General features: G+C 39.0%; 1 protein-coding gene across 1 annotated transcript in view; it reads left to right on the forward strand.

Moving 5' to 3' along the window:
* LOC115255403 (protein-glucosylgalactosylhydroxylysine glucosidase-like) overlaps positions 1 to 19,518 on the forward strand; it is a 71,088-nt gene that overhangs the window by 12,868 nt on the left and 38,702 nt on the right. Inside the window, exon 3 of the mRNA XM_029853472.2 lies at positions 4,497 to 4,889. Within this exon, the coding sequence (XP_029709332.1) occupies positions 4,497 to 4,889 (393 nt within the window). The remainder of the gene's footprint in view (positions 1 to 4,496; positions 4,890 to 19,518) is intronic.

Here is a 19,518-nt window from a genome sequence, read left to right on the forward strand (position 1 = left end):
GCTAACCTGGTGGAACAGTGAGAAATCATTGAAATGTCGATTGAAATGATTGATTTTTCGTTATTGATAATGTTCATTTAAAAAACAAATCCAGGGATTCCTCTATTTCTCGAGAAATTCCTTCACCCGCCTTGTGCATTAAGGTAATTTTTTACCCAAACCGTGCACTACGGCAGCGAGCTGTTCTCAACGTGATGCATCAGAAAGGTTAAGTAAATCCTTCAGTCATTCGAAGGTTTTTCAGGTCATCTTCCAAAATTTCTTAATTTTTTCAAGGATTCTTCCAAAAAATACCACAGAATATCCTTCCCGGATTCTTTCAGAATATGTTTCAAGGATTCATTCGGGAACAATAACTCCCAGGAATTACTCTCAGGAATTTTGGAGATATCCTCTCCACAATTCTAATGATAATTCTTCTCAGGAATTCTTGAAAAATTTTTTTTGGAGAATTCCTCTCAGGAATTCTGGAGAATTCCTCTCAGGAATTCTGGAGAATTCCTCTCAGGAATTCTGGAGAATTCCTCTCAGGAATTCTGGAGAATTCCTCTCAGGAATTCTGGAGAATTCCTCTCAGGAATTCTGGAGAATTCCTCTCAGGAATTCTGGAGAATTCCTCTCAGGAATTCTGGAGAATTCCTCTCAGGAATTCTGGAGAATTCCTCTCAGGAATTCTGGAGAATTCCTCTCAGGCATTCTGGAAAATTCCTCTCAGGAATTCTGGAGAATTCCTCTCAGGAATCCTGGAGAATTCCTCTCAGGAATCCTGGAGAATTCCTCTCAATAATCCTGGAAAATTCCTCTCAGGAATCCTGGAGATTTCTCTCAGGAATCCTGGAGAATTCCGCTCAAGAATTCTGGAGAATTCCGCTCAGGAATTCTGGAAAATTCCTCTCAGCAATTCTAGAGAATTCCTCTCAGGAATTCTGGAGAAATCCTCTCAGGAATTCTGGAGAATTCCTCTCAGAAATCCTGGAGAATTCCTCTCAGGAATGCTGGAGAATTCCTCTCAGGAATTCTGGAGAATTCCTCTCAGGAATTCTGAAGAATTCCTCTCAGGAAATCTGGAGAGTTAATCTCAGGAGTTCTGGAGAATTCCTCTCAGGAATTCTGGAGAATTCCTCTCAGGAATTCTGGAGAATTCCTCTCAGGAATTCTGGAGAATTCCTCTCAGGAATTCTGGTGAATTCCTCTCAGGAATTCTGGAGAATTCTTCTCAGGAATTCTGGAGAATTCCTCTCAGGAATCCTGGAGAATTCCTCTCAATAATCCTGGAAAATTCCTCTCAGGAATCCTGGAGATTTCTCTCAGGAATCCTGGAGAATTCCGCTCAAGAATTCTGGAGAATTCCGCTCAGGAATTCTGGAAAATTCCTCTCAGCAATTCTAGAGAATTCCTCTCAGGAATTCTGGAGAAATCCTCTCAGGAATTCTGGAGAATTCCTCTCAGAAATCCTGCAGAATTCCTCTCAGGAATGCTGGAGAATTCCTCTCAGGAATTCTGGAGAATTCCTCTCAGGAATTCTGAAGAATTCCTCTCAGGAAATCTGGAGAGTTAATCTCAGGAGTTCTGGAGAATTCCTCTCAGGAATTCTGGAGAATTCCTCTCAGGAATTCTGGAGAATTCCTCTCAGGAATTCTGGAGAATTCCTCTCAGGAATTCTGGTGAATTCCTCTCAGGAATTCTGGAGAATTCTTCTCAGGAATTCTGGAGAATTCCTCTCAGGAATTCTGGAGAATTCCTCTCAGGAATTCTGGAGAATTCCTCTCAGGAATTCTGGAGAATTCCTCTCAGGAATTCTGGAGAATCCCTCTCAGGAATTCTGGAGAGTCCCTCTCAGGAATTCTGGAGAATTCCTCTCAGGAATTCTGGAGAATTCCTCTCAGGAATTCTGGAGAATTCCTCTCAGGAATTCTGGAGAATTCCTCTCAGGAATTCTGGAGAATTCCTCTCAGGAATTCTGGAGAATTCCTCTCAGGAATTCTGGAGAATTCCTCTCAGGAATTCTGGAGTATTCCTCTCAGGAATTCTGGAGAATTCCTCTAAGGAATTCTGGAGAATTCCTCTCAGGAATTCTGGAGAATTCCTCTCAGGAATTCTGGAGAATTCCTCTCAGGAATTCTGGAGAATTCCTCTCAGGAATTCTGGAGAATTCCTCTCAGGAATTCTGGAGAATTCCTCTCAGGAATTCTGGAGAATTCCTCTCAGGAATTCTGGAGAGTTCCTCTCAGGAAATCTGGAGAATTCCTCTCAAGAATTCTGGAGAATTCCTCTCAGGAACGCTGGAGAATTCCACTGACGAACTCTGGAGAATTTCTCTCAGGAACTCTGTAGAATTCCTCTCAGAAATTCTGGAGAATTTCGCTCAAGTGCTCTGGAGAATTCCTCTCAGGAATTCTGGAGAATTCCTCTCAGGAATTCTGGAGAATTCCTCTCAGGAATTCTGGAGAGTCCCTCTCAGGAATTCTGGAGAATTCCTCTCAGGAATTCTGGAGAATTCCTCTCAGGAATTCTGGAGAATTCCTCTCAGGAATTCTGGAGAATTCCTCTCAGGAATTCTGGAGAATTCCTCTCAGGAATTCTGGAGAATTCCTCTCAGGAATTCTGGAGAATTCCTCTCAGGAATTCTGGAGAATTCCTCTCAGGAATTCTGGAGAATTCCTCTCAGGAATTCTGGAGAATTCCTCTCAGGAATTCTGGAGAATTCCTCTCAGGAATTCTGGAGAATTCCTCTCAGGAATTCTGGAAAATTCCTCTCAGGAATTCTGGAGAATTCCTCTCAGGAATTCTGGAGAATTCCTCTCAGGAATTCTGGAGAATTCCTCTCAGGAATTCTGGAGAATTCCTCTCAGGAATTCTGAAGAATTCCTCTCAGGAATTCTGAAGAATTCCTCTCAGGAATCCTGGAGAATTCCTCTCAGGAATTCTGGAGAATTCCTCTCAGGAATTCTGGAGAATTCCTCTCAGGAATTCTGGAGAATTCCTCTCAGGAATTCTGGAGAATTCCTCTCAGGAATTCTGGAGAATTCCTCTCAGGAATTCTGGAGAATTCCTCTCAGGAATTCTGGAGAGTCCCTCTCAGGAATTCTGGAGAATTCCTCTCAGGAATTCTGGAGAATTCCTCTCAGGAATTCTGAAGAATTCCTCTCAGGAATCCTGGAGAATTCCTCTCAGGAATTCTGGAGAATTCCTCTCAGGAATTCTGGAGAATTCCTCTCAGGAATTCTGGAGAATTCCTCTCAGGAATTCTGGAGAATTCCTCTCAGGAATTCTGGAGAATTCCTCTCAGGAATTCTGGAGAATTCCTCTCTGGAATTCTGGAGAATTCCTCGCAGGAATTCTGGTGAATTCCTCTCCGAAATTCTGGAGAATTTCTCTCAGGAATTCTGGAGATTCTTCTTTCTCCGGAATTGTGGATAATTCCTCTCCGGAATTCTGGAGAATTCCTCTCCGGAATTGCGGAGAATTCCTCTCAGGAATTCTGGAGATTCTTCTTTCTCCGGAATTGTGGATAATTCCTCTCCGGAATTCTGGAGAATTCCTCTCCGGAATTGCGGAGAATTCCTCTCAGGAATTCTGGAGAATTCCTCTCAGGAGTTCTGGTGACTTCCTCTCAGCAAATCTGGAGAATTCCTCTCAGGAAATCTGGAGAATTCCTCTCAGGAATTCTGGAGAATTCCTCTCAGGAATTCTGGAGAATTCCTCTCAGGAATTCTGGAGAATTCCTCTCAGGAATTCATCTTCGAAATTTAGGAAATATCCTCTCAGAGATTTTGGAGAATTCCTTTTAAGAATTTTGAAGAATTTCTCTCAGGAATTTGGGAGAATTCCTCCTAGGAATTCTGGAGATTCACTCCTAGAAATTTTCTCTAGAATGTCATAGAATTTCTGTCAAGAATTCTGTACATTTCCGTACGACGATGGAAAAATTAGGAAAACATATTTAAGGAGAAAGGCATTACCACCACTAAGCTATTTATGATCTTCAAAAGAAATGATGATAAAATGCTCATAAGAAATCGAATGCCTTTAAAAATCTTGACCAATATGTAAAAAGGACGGAACAATCAGTGGCAGTAATTCCTCTAGAAACTCTTTTAGAAGTTCCAAAAGCGTCATCAGGAATTTTGCTTATAGTTCGTGAAAATATAATTTAGAATAACTTTCGGAAGAAATTCGTTGTGATAGTCCAGAGTTATTTTGTAACTCCTGAATACCTTTACTAATATTTCATCTTTTTCTCCGAAAAAGTTATAAACATTGTAATACAGATCCTAACAATAGTCTTAATTTCGCAAAACGGTGCAAATGAATTTCTTAAATACAGTTACCTGAGTGTATGATAATCACCGACGTGAGATTACAAGGGTTCCGTGATTTATTAGTATCATTCATATTCAACTGCATTGTGCTCGATTTGCAATAAGATCCAGTTCCCTTCAGCAAAACACATTTCAAGACATAATAAAAATCACGTATTTAATGATCTCCCGCAGATGATATTCGAATCGGCCTAAAGCAGCTGAGTACCTCCCCCGCCAGTGAAGACATCGCATTCAGCCCGGTGAAAACCATCTTCATCAGCTCTGACGCGGAACGGAAGCACCGGAACCGCCGCCGCTGCCACCGTGATTCCAACTCCGCAAATGATGAATATTCATCGACCCCTACCAGTACCAGTACTGTCTACAAGGTGTACCAAACGTGTGGCACCACGCCGGAGCTGGAAGATCCCGAACGCCATCGGAACCAGCCGCGACAGGTCTGTGTCTTATGGAATCATGTTCCAGAAGAGCTCACACTGAAACGGTCCGAGCGCACGGTGTCGTACAAATTTATAATGACGGCTGATGAGAGTGCCGGAGTGGCCCGCCAAGAGCTGACTGATGGTAAGCGATATTGAAGAAATGGTATGGATCTTAGGGCTTGGGTTTGATGAAGGGATGGTCAAAAAATACTAAATTTATTGACGATGTTATTTCTTAATTTCACCACCAGCGGGTAACCCACCGATCGAATCAACTCGATCAGCGCAAACCTTCATGCAATCATAGTTAAAAACCTAAATACTTCATGTTGATCATGATGTTGACAAGATTGCGTGTAAGCAATAGACTGGGTCAACAAAGTCGATTTTCGGAACAAAGCTTTTTCGATTCATTTCAGCGTCCAAAGCAACTGTGCAAAATTTGGGAGCGATTGCTTGCTTCCCCGTATTCTGCATTGCGATTAAAAATTATATGGAATTTAGTATGGGAAAACGTGCTTTTTTTGCATTTTTCTCATAAATTGAAATTTTTCGTCTAAAACGATCTAACTGATGACGTCAAAGTAAAGCCTAGGATATGCCGAAAACCTTTGCTGAAGACCGCAAAGTGATCTGACACTTGTGAAAAAAGTTATAATGTACAGATTGCTCGGTAAATGTAAAGGAATAACATCAATAATAAATAATATCAATAATAAAATCTCAATTTTTGGCCTAAGTTACCAGGCGAATTAATTTTTCCACAAGCGTCGGATCCCTTTTCTGTCTTCGCATATCCTAGGCTATACTTTAACGTCATTAGTTAGAGAAAAATTTCAATTTATGAGAAAATGCAAAAAAGAACGTATTTCCATACTAAATTCATACAAATCGCAATCGCAATGCGGAACACGGGGAAGCAACCAATCGCTCCCAAATTTTGCACAGTTGCTTTGGACGCGAATATAGGTTGAAAATGCTTTGTTCCGGGTAGATACGATCAAATTTAAAGTTTCTTCATACAACGTTGACCCACTCTAGTAAGCAACCATATATAGGGGAACAAAGTTCAAAATGCCATGGTGGAGTAAAATGGCCTAACTCATGGAATCATGTGATCATTACTAAAAGTGAATGGAATCAAGATATGTTTGCATAAAACATCCTTCTAGAAGCCAGACAGGCAAACCCATGGAAAATCTTTTGATTTCCCAATGGAAATTGGCAACTTCCGGATTTTCTTGCTTGCAATTAAGGTTTTCTGTTGATTTTATTATCAGCCAAGTGTTTCCAAGGAGAATGAGAAACACATGGAGGCGCATGATTGTTGATGTCTACGCTATCCATGTTAGGGGTCATTCAAATATGATGACCATCGTTTATCGTGAACTTGAAGAATTCTACAAGGAGAGAGCAATTCGCCTTGAGGATAACTTGGGAAGTACAACAAGTTTTAAGAGAAATTTAACCTTCCAGGACGCGCGCTATCAAGCAACTGAAACTGCACCGCGCTCGCGCTGTATACGACGAGCGAGGTTTTTTAGTAGTGTTGTACTTTTTACAACGGCGCGCGCGCTGAAGGGTTAAATACAACTCTCCAAGAGCATCTTAGGATGGGCCGCTTTAGTCTTATGGCGGGTTTATGGTTGAGTTGATGTCGTTTTGCAGAGCTATTTGGTTTATGCACAGTTTAGAACAGGCGTTGAAGAATACTTCAAAAGCATTATAAAATTAATTTTATTACTTGGGATATCAACTACCAATGGTGCTTCCAAGATCCACACCTTACCCTACCCTACCAATAAATACTCCTTCCCGAGACAACTGCGGGGATGCTGTGGATTCCACGGTTTCTTGAAACAACGGTTGTCGAACTAACATTCATTCCCTTTCCCAATGATCGTAAGGACGTGGCCGCCGCCGTTATTGACTTTCAAATAATGAACACTCGAATTGTGCACATTGAGAGTGTGTAGCTAGTCCCAAGCACTTTGCTTTGCTTTACTATTTCCCATTTACGAACTAGTTCTTAAAATCGCCAAAAATCGATCTAGCAAATATTGTTCAGTTGGAATTTCCACTATGAATACCGAACAAATGAAGTTATTTATTTAACACTGAAAACGACGAAAGCTTGAAAAATGACATCCTACCCCACTTTACCCTACTGAACAATAGGAATTATGTTTTTGCAAAACGATGTCGATAAACTCTTTTTTCATATGCTAGAGGCAATTATTGATATCGTTTTAAATTCTTATGGCTTTTTTGGGGAATTTTATAGGAATTTCTTCGGTAATGCGTTTGGAAATTTTGTCGATAGTATATTTATAAGTGATTCGGTTGTCTCCATCAAAACTCCCTTAACGATTCCTTCAGCATTGTTTATAAGCAATTTTTTTGACAATTTCTTTGTGATCTTTATCAGTAATGCATTTAGTATTTTTACGTCAATCCCTTTGAGATTTTTTCGGAAAGATGGCTAAAAACTTTGTCGCCGTTTCCTTTGGAACTCTTCGTCAATTTCTTCGGATATTTCTTTGGCAAGGAAACCGAAAATTTATTCGGAAACTCAATTAAAATTTTCTCAGAAATCCTTTGGATATTTCAAACGCAATTGTTTGACATTTTTATCTGTTTTGTAAGATTAGCGGAAATTTCTTTAGGTATACCTTTTGTTATTATTTTGCGAATTCCTTTGGCAATCTTTAAAAACTGCCTTAAAATTTCATTTGTATTTTTTGTTTTTTTGTAATATCAGAAACGAATCGGTAAATACTATCAGTGCCGGGCCAACTCAGGATGCAAGATCTCTCCGGCAATCCCAGGGTCGGCTCGCTACTGGGTAATCAAGGGCGGTTCGCGATACAAAAAAACTACACAGATCTTTAACGTTTCTTGTACAATTTAGGCTGACAGAAATTTCTATTTTCTCTTTTGTCACCGCCCCCTCTGAAAATTTTGGTCGTAATTTAACATTTTGAGGGGGGACACCAATAAATTTTTCAAGAAATTTTAAAATTTTAAAGTGAAACTAGAGATTCTCAGAAAATTTCTTAACAAATCCGATGAGTTTATAGATTTTGCCGAATTGTTTGGGTATTTTTTCATCAAATATATTTATTATTTATCGTCCTCCCCCTTGGCGAGTCAACGAGTGTTGTAACAAAAGAAGAAAATGAGATTTGTTCCGGCCTTATTGAAAATGCCTAATTGTGGCGTGTGCGTGTTGTTCTGTGTAATAATTTAGTGTAAATTTGTTATGTGTGTCCTATGCTATTCGGTGGTACCGGTACATCTCGCCGGATGACGAGGCGAGCGGGACCAGCGGGCATTGCTGGGGGGGGGGGGGATCACTGGCGTCTTCCCTCGTGGGCGCAATCGACCGACCGTGGCATGGCCACCTTGGGAAGTCGAGAGGGGAAAGCTCCTTGGCGTTTAGGGCCTTCGGCCCGAGCTGTACGTCCTCCTATGGGGACTGATGTTCCTTGACGGTTAGGCGCGGGAACCGTTCCCGGTTCCACGGGCCGAGCCGTGTGCTGGACGGTAGACCTTTTTGAGGTCCAAACAAAAGAGGTCCTAAAGGACGATTCAATTTAAAAACTAGGTCCTTCTGTTATATGCAGGGTACACAAATTACCTGAACAGGTTTCTTCCCAGACATCCACTTGACCAACGTCAATGGGGGGAGGGGGGGAGGGGATTTTGATTCTCAAACCGAATTTAACCACTGTACTATAAAAACACGTCTTTAGCACACGGACGCCTAAGTTTTTTAAAGAGGCCAAATTTAGGCAATGGCCGCTAAAATCCTAATTTTCCACATTCCGTCATTCTCTTCATATTCTGTCCATTAATTAGTTCAGCCATGCTCAAGTTTTTGGTAGCAGCAACACAATTACAGCGGTACGGGACCCTATCACTACTGTGGTACTCTACTGTTATTACACAAGAAACGTGGAGGGTCCGACACTTACAACATTTTACAAAACAAAAATCAACAATTTGTAACCAAACGGTTACATATCTACAAAAGTTACATTGTGGATTGCTTTAATGATTTACTTCAAATGCATGCAGCTAGTCCTTTGGAAATTTCTTCTTTTTTATTGATTCCCACGGTACTTTTCGGAAAATCTTTCGGAATTTTTTCTTATATTTTTTGGACATTAATTTGGTAATTTAAACGTGAATGATTCCTCAAAGGAATTACTGAATGAATTTCCAGAGGAATTTACAAATTAATTGCCAAAGCAATATCCAAATTGCTGTTGGAAATCGACTGTAAGGTTAACTCCAGAGACAAACAGACGTAACACTTGCGCAATTTCCATCGACCACGCTTGTAATGATAAACTAGCGCCTTCTATTGACGATATTGCACAACGCAGTGTTTCATGAAACATTTCCACCAGGTGACCGTAGTGTGACATGAGCATTGGATTTTGATGAAAATTATTGTAGGTCTTACGTCTGTTTATTAAGCCTCAGAAAACGAGTTTTATTATTCATCTGACGTTTCGACACGGGGATAGTGTCTCCATCAGGGGGATAATAAATATGAACGATTTTGGTAAAATGTTTTGTCTTATTTATTTATGTTCCCCCTGAGAAAAGCATTATCCCCATGTCGAAACGTCGGGTGAATAATAAAATTATTTTTTCAAAGCCTAAGACTGCGTAACCGATACTAATAGAGAAATTTCGAAAAGAATTGCCAAATCTATATATATATATATATATAAAAATGCAGTGGCATACGTGGGACCGCGCATAACTTGCGAATGGAAGGTCCGATTTTGGTTTTCTTAGTTTTGTTCTGTTAGTTTTCACCCAAGGAAGGTTTATGAGGCATGAAACATGAAAAAATATATATAAAAATGCAGTGGCATACGTGGGACCGCGCATAACTTGCGAATGGAAGGTCCGATTTTGGTTTTCTTAGTTTTGTTCTGTTAGTTTTCACCCAAGGAAGGTTTATGAGGCATGAAACATGAAAAAATTGAGAGTTTTTGAAAATCGATCTTCCATACGTTTTGACCGGGGTCATGGCCTTGGCTTGAAACTTGAAACGTCAAAAAACGCAGTAGGCAAGACAAAGATTGCCGGGTACAGCTAGTGAGCTTATAAAATCCCAAAAACAAAACTTAAAAAGACAACTGCCTGAAGAATTTTCAAAAAAAAAATTGATGAAATTCCTAAAGAAAGTTCTAAAAGAATTTCAGAAGATATTCTCAAAAAAATACGAAGAAATTGTCTTTAAAAAATATATTCGAAATACAGACGGAATCTTAAAAGAATTGAAAGGATTTGAAAAAGTAATTGCCAAAATATTCCTCAAAAAAATTGCCGACGAATTTCCGAAAGGTATTGAGAAATAAATTCTCAAAATGTGTACATAAAACATGGTCGAAAAAATTGCAGAAAGAGTTCGTAAGGATTTGTCGAAGAAGTTTTTGAAGAAATTCACAGAGGAATTTTCGAATTAATTACCAATGGCATTACCGAAGGAATTCAGATGGAAGCGATAAATTGATGGGTAAAATACTCTTAAAAAGGCTAAAACAATTAAAACTAAAATCACTAAAAGAATTGCTAAACCAATAAAAAAAAAAAACAATAAAAAGGTGTTTGAAAAATTCCCAAAATAATATGGGAAAAACTCCCGTAACATCTTCTGGAAAATTTGCTGTGATTTTTCAAATAATTTCGAAGGTAACTCCTAAAGGAATTGTCTAATATTATCCATATGTAAGTCTACTCAGAAAAATCCCTACAAAAACAACAAAACTAAATCCCATATTACAGGTTTAGAAATGCTACAAGAAGCTCCAAAAGAAACTGTGGCACTGATTATAAATTATAACAAAAAACGATAGACAGCGTAGGTTCCTTAACCTTCCTTAGTCCCTAAAAAAAAGTTACAAATAAGACCCTGGGGTCATTTTTGACCCCAAACTTTGGACAGCTCGCAAAAATCAGTGGCTTGACCGATTTTGGATCTCTTTGGCCCAAATGAAAGGGGCACAAGTCTAGTTTTCAAAACCACCGGAGAAATCCGGATTCGGCCACTGTGGCCACCGGGAACCTGCTTCAACTGAAAAATGCCGCTTTTGAGACCCTAACTTTGGCAAGCTATAACTTTGCAACCAAACAAGTAATCCGGACCGTCCAAGGGTCGTTGGAAAGGTATTTACGTGGACTTTGATTATAGACATTAATATTCACTAATTATTGAGAACCGGTTCCGAAAATCCGGAACATCCGAAATATTAGTTTTCATCATTGCTATGTGCATGAAAATCCACAAATGTATTCCCTTTATACATTTTATTGCATTACTTCTCTGCACGCTTCACTGAAATGAGGCACATATTGTTTAAGACCAATTTTGAAGGGTTCTGGGCAGGTCTGGTCAATGCGGAACGGGTTACAGGGACTCCGGAAGGTGGTGAATTGGGTAACGACAATGAACTTCGTATAGTTTTCGCTCCAAAACCCGGCGCCTCATGGTGTAACCTTCGTGGATTTTCATATCTGTTGTTCTTGTGATACACAAAGAGATCGATAGTCATCTTCTTCTTCTTCTTCTTGGCGTAACATCCCTACTGGAAAAAATCCTGCTTCTCAGCATAAGTGTTTTATATGCACTTCTACTAGTATATACTGAAATTTTTCTCTGCCAATCATTAGTTTACATATGTATATCGTGTGGCAGGCACGAAGATACTATATGCGCATGGGAGTAAGAGTAATTTCCCTTACGAAACGTTCCTAGGCCAACCGTAAATCGAGCCCGTCACCCTCTGCATGGTCATACTAAATGCCTTTGGGGCCAGCTATGGTTATAGGGGGCCCAAATGAATAGTCATATTGGTTCCACGTGGTCACCGTAGTGGCCACCGGAGCAATCCATATTGTATTACTCTCAGATTATTACAATAAATGTAGGCTTTTGACGGCTCAATTTTTATTATTTATCGTAACTGTAATGTTCTGGTATATAAATGAACAAATGAAGATCTCGATCTTTTTAGGCCACTAGAGTGACCACCGGAGTAACCCCAATTGTGTTACTTCATTTTTCTGCAACAAAAGTAGGCATTCGGAAGCTCACCATACTGTTGTGAGCGTTTTTTTTTTTTAATTCTGACTTTCTTGTATATGTCTCGTAAAATAATAAAACTGTCATATTTCTGCCAGATTATGATGCAAGATTTTGTCATTATCTACCGATGCGTGATAATGTTTGCACCATCGTACAAATAGGTTTCCCGTATCATCTGCAAACACACTGGACTGGTCTAGCCACACATGTTACAATATACGATATTCTCGGGATCATCATCTAAAATGTGCTGTAGGTGGTTGAATTTGGATATGTCGAAATGACATCTCAGCACTGACTATGATGTGAGTTAGAGCTTACGTGCATGTAAAGAAATCCAAGACATTATTGTGTGTGATACGGGATACGGGAACCTAATTTGTACGATGGTGCTAACATTATCACGCATTCGGTTGCATCTACGAAAGAAAAGTAAAATAATGACCGATAGATTGTTAGGTGAATAACTAAAAAGGAGCCAAAATTGTATAGTCACTTACGTCATTCTGCAGAATAACGACAATATAGCAAAACATTACAGTTCCGGGTGTATGATAGTATTCGAGAGATTCCATAAAAACTGGAGATTCCAAAATAAAAATACCGGAAATTCATGAGGCAGTTCCACCTAGAATTTTACCAGGACTTCCACTAGGAATTACTTATGGTGTTGCAAGTATGATCACGTTTCTTTACCAACAAATGTATAGATTTGTAATTTTTTGTTAGTATTCTCACAACAACAATTACTGTAGATGCAGCAATCTTACTATCAATGAGCGCACTCTCACTGGAAATGAACTCAAAAATTGTTATTGTAAATTATAAAATACAAAGATGAAGAAATGAGGAGGTTTCATACCTGTTGGAGGAAGGATTATTGAAAATTGCTCTATTCCAGCGGCCTTTTTCATCTCTGGTGAAAATTAAAAAAATCCATCGGAAGCTCCCACGATTATTACTATAGGAGTTTCACTTGGCATTGCGGCAGAATTTCTCTCACAGAGTTCAAACAAGAATCTCTCACGAAGTCCCACCTATTATTCGTCTAGAAGTGCCCGCAGGAGCTCCTGCAGGAATTCCTCTAGATCAATGGTGCTCAACACTTTACGCATTTCATCAACAAAATTGCTTAGTACTTATCGAAAACCATTTCAATAACAAGCAAATTTGTATTCAAACTGAAGCTAAGTATCGAAGTTATTTTGTAGTACAAGGTTACTACACTTAGTTTTGTAACTTTTCGTAATTTGACGAACTTTGGCAAATATGAGTGCTATTGTGTTACTCAATCGAGGATATCTCCAAAGATTGAAAATATAACTAAGGATTTTCTCCACAACGTCTAGAGGTTGCCACGCAAATTCTCTCGCCAGTAGTAATTTTTTGAACTAAGAACAGTTTTCGAAGTTACAACGGAAATGCCTCTAGGAGTTTCTCAGGAAAATCCTCTAGGAGTTCCGTTACGAATTCTCTTAGGAGTTCCAAATAGATTTTCTGTAGAAGTTCCACTAATTGTTTTTTTTTCTACTTCCATTAATTATTTCTTTAGTAAATCCACTGAGAATTCCTCTAGGAGTTCCTGTCGGAATTTCACTGGCAATTCTGCTCAAAGTTTCAACGGAAGTACCTCCAGTTACAGAGGAAGTTTCACTCGAAGATGCTCTGTGAATACTTGTGGGAACCCCGCCAATTTTATGAATTAGTAGTAGTTAATCCACCTTGAATCCATCCAGCAAATACACTGTGAATTCCTTCAGTGCATTCACTGGAACTCCTCTAAGACTTCGAGCAGAAATTCTTCTAGGAGTTACAGCAAGAATCCCTCTAGGAAATCCACTAGGGCGTCAAGGAGTTCCAAAGAGAATTTCTCTAAGAGTTGCATCGATTTATTTCTCGAAGCTCCATCGGGAAGTCTGGCAAGAGTTTTATCGGGAATTCTTCTGGTATTTTTTCTCGAAGTTCCACCGAAAATCTCTTCAGAAATCGTTCTAAAAGTTCCAAAGAGAATTTCCCATTCTCTATGTGTTTTTCTGAGAGATCTGAGAGATCCATCAGCTTCCAAGAGTTTTGCTGTGAATAACTGTAGGAGCTTTGCAACACAGATGCTTCGTGAATTCCTCTAGCTCCTCCTGAAATTCCTCTTGAATTTTCATTAGTTACACCGGATATTCCTCTAGAATTTACAGTAGGCACACTCAGAGGAGTTTCACCGAGAAATCCTGTAGGAGTGCCACTAAATGCTCAATGTTTCTGGTTTATAGTTTCTATGGATGCTCTACATGGAATTCTTCAAAGACTTTTATTCGATTTTTTTTTTTTGCGATTTTCATCGGGAATCCCTCTAAGATTTCCTATCGAAAATCATCAAGGAGCTTTATCGGGAAATTCTGTAAAAAAAATATCAGGCGTTACACCAGTAATTCTACCAGAAGAGAATTTTATTATTTTTTTAATTTGAAAAAAAAAACACTAACAAAAAACTACTAACATACCGTCGATGGGGGTGACAATGGGTCTGGGGGGTGAGATTGGGTCAAAACGGAGAAACATAAAATTTGAAATAGCTCGTCAAGATGTTTTTACACGTCATGACGCAGAATAATATGTTTAGCAATAATCGTTTTTTGTTAAATTTGTGGCTAAACTTATATGATGAAACTACTAGTAAATCACCCTGACAAAATTTCTCCTTCGTAATTTTTCACACAAGTACCTAACCATAAATTTACTTATAAGTGATTAGCTGTAGGTATTACCTGGTTGATGCAATGAAATAAGCGGGATGTCATTGCTCTTTTTATTTAAAAATTCAATATTTTTGACCCTATGTCTAAATATTAAGAATGGGGGTGAGATTGGGTCAACCAAGTTATCGAGTGCACATAACCTTAACTGAAAAATCTACTTGTTATTCAGTCCCCATTTGACGTTAGAGTGGTGCCATGTTTACCGTATCTTTATAAAAGCACGTTTTCTTTCGAAAATATGTCGAGAAGTGTAAAACGAGTGTGTTAATACGTTTAGTGCCTAAAATCATTTATAACAATACACCCATGAGTTTGGACTGCTCCTCTAATCATCAACTAATCTTTAGAGTACTATAGTATCGTAACCTCACAAAATAGACGTAATAGCGTTCCTCTATCTCGAGATGGAGTGATTTGCTTTAGCAATATAGAGGCCAATGATCATGTACATAAGAGTATATAACGGAGGGTTTGGTTAAACATTTCTTATGCAGTATACTACAACTATAATATTTTTTTACAATCAATTTTTCAATGCACCCCTCCCTCATTGTAATCCCCCTCCTCTCATGGAGGTTGAAACTCTAAATGAGGATGAATATGGTGGCCAAAAATGGCGATACAGGATACTAACGTTATTTTATCACATTTCAACCATTTTTTCGATGTATTAAGCCTTTTAGGTGGATTATTCGTCTTTTAAAATTACCTAAGTTTTTATTCGTCATGATAACATTGTGTTTTAGGTAGGTTTACTAGATATGATCAATAAAATTAACTTATATTCCTAGATAGGGGGTTTCGATTACTTTGACCCATTCTCACCCCCTCTAAGGGGTGAGATTGGGTCAATTTTCAATGATTTGTAGTTTAGTAAGCAATTCAAATAACGTCATACTTTCTTGCTCGACAATCATTACCACATAGAAGAGTATACATCCCAAATAAAAAGTTATTCCGACTTCAATTGCATTTGTTATTTAACAAACAATCATTGAGTATCCTTTTTTGACCCATTCTCACCCCCAACGATGGTACTAACAAACGTAGCTGCATAGTAGTTTATAGAACAAACGACTTTGGACGAATGCTCTTTAAGCTCTTATACAGCAAAAATGTTAGTTGGGAATTCCTCAAGGACTTCCACAGGAATTGTCTTAAGAGTTCCATCTCTAATTCTTCTAGGGTTTCTACTAAGAATCTTTCTAGCAGAAAGTTCTTCAGTAGATCTCTAGAATTTCGTTCAGTAGTCTCTCAGGATATTTCTTCGGGTGGTCGTCCGAAAATTCCTTCCAGAGTTCCTTCGGAATTTTTGCCAGAAATTTTCATAAGTTCCGAAGGAGATTGACCCGACAATTCCTTCAATAGATTCTCCGGGAAACTCTTAGATAAGTTTTCCGCGGAAATTTTAAATGATTTATCGGTGAATCCCTCAAAGAGAGATACCCGGTTTGACTCCTACAGAAATTCCCAGTGCATCTTCTGGAGAAATTCCTGGTGAAGCTTTTGGAGTGATTCTCAGTATAACTTCTATTTCTAAAACACGGAAAACTTCATTTTCTAAAGTACGGAATCATTTTATAATCAATTATTTGATCACAAAGAACCAAATGACAGATTGGTTGCCCACACTTTGCACCTCAAGTGTGAAACACAATATGAGGTCAGCTGCTAAATGTCTACTTATGCTGTAAAACAGTTTCTCTGATGACCATGGCCTGGAAAGACCGAAATCATCTTTGATCTTTGAACAAACTTTGGTCTGGCTTGCATAATAAATTGGCCTACGAATTTATTTTCTTGGCTCCAACGTTTCGAACCCAATTTGTAATCTTCACAGTAAAATTCGCAAGACAATATTGAGATCATCATTTGTTCATTTATATACCAGAACATTACAATTATAAATGTAAATGATTTAAATTTAGCTGTCGAAGCCTACATTTATTGTAATAATCTGAGAGTAATACAATATGGATTGCTCCGGTGGCCACTCCGGTGACCACGTGGAACCAATATGACTATTCATTTGGGGCCCCTATAACCATAGCTGGCCCCAAAGGCATTTAGCATGACCATGCAGAGGGTGACGGCTCGATTTACGGTTGGCCTAGGAACGTTTCGTAAGGGAAATTACTCTTACTCCCATGCGCATATAGTATCTTCGTGCCTGCCACACGATATACATATGTAAACTAATGATTGGCAGAGAAAAATTTTAGTAGGGGAATCAACGTATTTTGGACACAGCGTTACGCCAATATATTTTGGACACTTCCATTTGTTTTTGCCGTAAGTGTCCAAAAAATATTGGCGCGTTGCTGTGTCCAAAATATGTTGGTTCCCGTATATACTAGTAAAAGTGCATATAAAACACTTATGCTGAGAAGCAGGATTTTTTCCAGTAGGGATGTTACGCCAAGAAGAAGAAGAAGAAGATATGAAAATCCACGAAGGTTACACCATGAGGCGCCGGGTTTTGGAGCGAAAACTATACGAAGTTCATTGTCGTTACCCAATTCACCACCTTCCGGAGTCCCTGTAACCCGTTCCGCATTGACCAGACCTGCCCAGAACCCTTCAAAATTGGTCTTAAACAATATGTGCCTCATTTCAGTGAAGCGTGCAGAGAAGTAATGCAATAAAATGTATAAAGGGAATACATTTGTGGATTTTCATGCACATAGCAATGATGAAAACTAATATTTCGGATGTTCCGGATTTTCGGAACCGGTTCTCAATAATTAGTGAATATTAATGTCTATAATCAAAGTCCACGTAAATACCTTTCCAACGACCCTTGGACGGTCCGGATTACTTGTTTGGTTGCAAAGTTATAGCTTGCCAAAGTTAGGGTCTCAAAAGCGGCATTTTTCAGTTGAAGCAGGTTCCCGGTGGCCACAGTGGCCGAATCCGGATTTCTCCGGTGGTTTTGAAAACTAGACTTGTGCCCCTTTCATTTGGGCCAAAGAGATCCAAAATCGGTCAAGCCACTGATTTTTGCGAGCTGTCCAAACTTTGGGGTCAAAAATGACCCCAGGGTCTTATTTGTAACTTTTTTTATGGAAGCGCCCCTAGGGGTCATTCAATGCTTTTGATTTTTGGGAAAGGTTTATTTCCGCGAAAAAATAATTGTCAGAAAATTTCAGATTGCTAGGATTCGTTAAACAAAAGCTACAGAGAATTGAAATTTGAAAAAGGTCAAAAAAGACCCCAAGACCTTACTAAGGTTAAATGTTAAAATTATCTTGTACATGTCCCTAATTGTAAAACTGTTCTCTTTTAGTTTACCCTTGAAAAAGGCCAAATAAATTAGGCCGAAACGTCGGGCAATGCCAATTTAATCGTTTGGATTCCCTAGACTGAGAAAGCCAAAATCTCCAAAACATTAAACTTCCAGTCGAAAATCTTACGCAAAATTATCATTAGCATGAGACGAGTCGCACAAATTCGTGGGTGGTACAGTCCCAGACCACTGTTACGAGGGTTGCCTCCTTCCCGGCCGAACCAAAGCACAAAGATTTGGGACTAACCACTGACTCTTGGGCAAGACTGACGCAATCCTCCAATGGTCGAGAATTGTCCTGATCACGTACTTGCGACTGCTGAGGGATGGGAAAGGATGGTTAGTAGGGTGGGTCATCGGAACATTTTTGTCAGATCAAGGTTTTTTCGACTCCATTTGGGGTCCCTAACAACTGGCTAAAATTTGAGAGCGATCGGTTGCGCCTACGTTTTGCGCATCGCGATTGAAATTTGTATGGAAATTCGTATGGGAAAACATGTTTTTTTGTATTTTTCCTATTTCATCTACTAATTTAACTAAACTCATAATACTAAACCCGTTAAAGTATAGTTCATGATATACCTTACAACTTTGCCGAAGACAGCAGGGTGCTAAAATGCTCACAAAAAAAGTTATTATGCTCCAAAGTGAGGTATATCGAAATATATGCTGAAAATGACTTTTTCTGCCATCACTGCCCGCTGGGTCAATTATAAACTGCTATAGCACTTTGTGGATGCATTCTATCAATTTGATGTCTTCAGCAAAGTTGTTTGGATTTACATGCTCTTTGAATTGCATTTGGACATTAGTTCGAAATTTCACCGCATAGGTGGCGCTACGATACAAACTTTTTTATTCCGCATCCTAGAGCTTTGGCATTTTCGGCAATGTTGTAGAACACGAAAAATTATGAAAATTTGTCGAAGACACCAAAGCTCTAGCACTTAACACAGCGAAGTTATAGCAAAAGTAGTTAATCATATTCAAAAATTTACGTTTTTGCACTTTTTTATATACTTCTTATAGTGCCATGAATCGTTTATGTTATACTAGCTGTCCCGGTAAACGTCGTACTGCCTGCCTACTGTGTATTTTGACATACAGCTCCATAGGGACGTTCCCCGCAAAGTTATCTGTGCGGGAGCCCCCCGTTCCAGAGACCGGAGACGTCTCACACCAAGCTGAGAACCTTCCCCGGCCCCAGAAAAATTCACATACAAAATTTCAGACCGATCGGTTCAGTAGTTTCCGAATGCATAAGGGTCAGACAGATAGACAGAAATTCATTTTTATATACATAGATACATAGATATTTGTATTTTATACCAAATATAACTCTTTTATCTCCCGAAATACCATTTCCTGGAATAACACACTTGCCGGAATGATCGATCTCTTTGAATAGGATAGGATGGATAGGATGTTTATATTAACATAGTACGAAACATAGTCTATTTTACGAATCGACAACAGTGTTGATATTGATATTAACTGTCAAATTTTCATTCATGAAATGAGCGATCAGCTGATCCGAAACGTCTCGTAAAATGGCTCATTGCCTTCTTTCCGTGAAATGACTTTAAGGACAACAGTCCGGGAAATGACATTCCACGAAGTGCTATTT

The sequence above is a fragment of the Aedes albopictus genome, chromosome 2 (genome assembly GCF_035046485.1).
Source record: "Aedes albopictus strain Foshan chromosome 2, AalbF5, whole genome shotgun sequence".
Classification (NCBI taxonomy): Eukaryota; Metazoa; Arthropoda; class Insecta; order Diptera; family Culicidae; genus Aedes; species Aedes albopictus.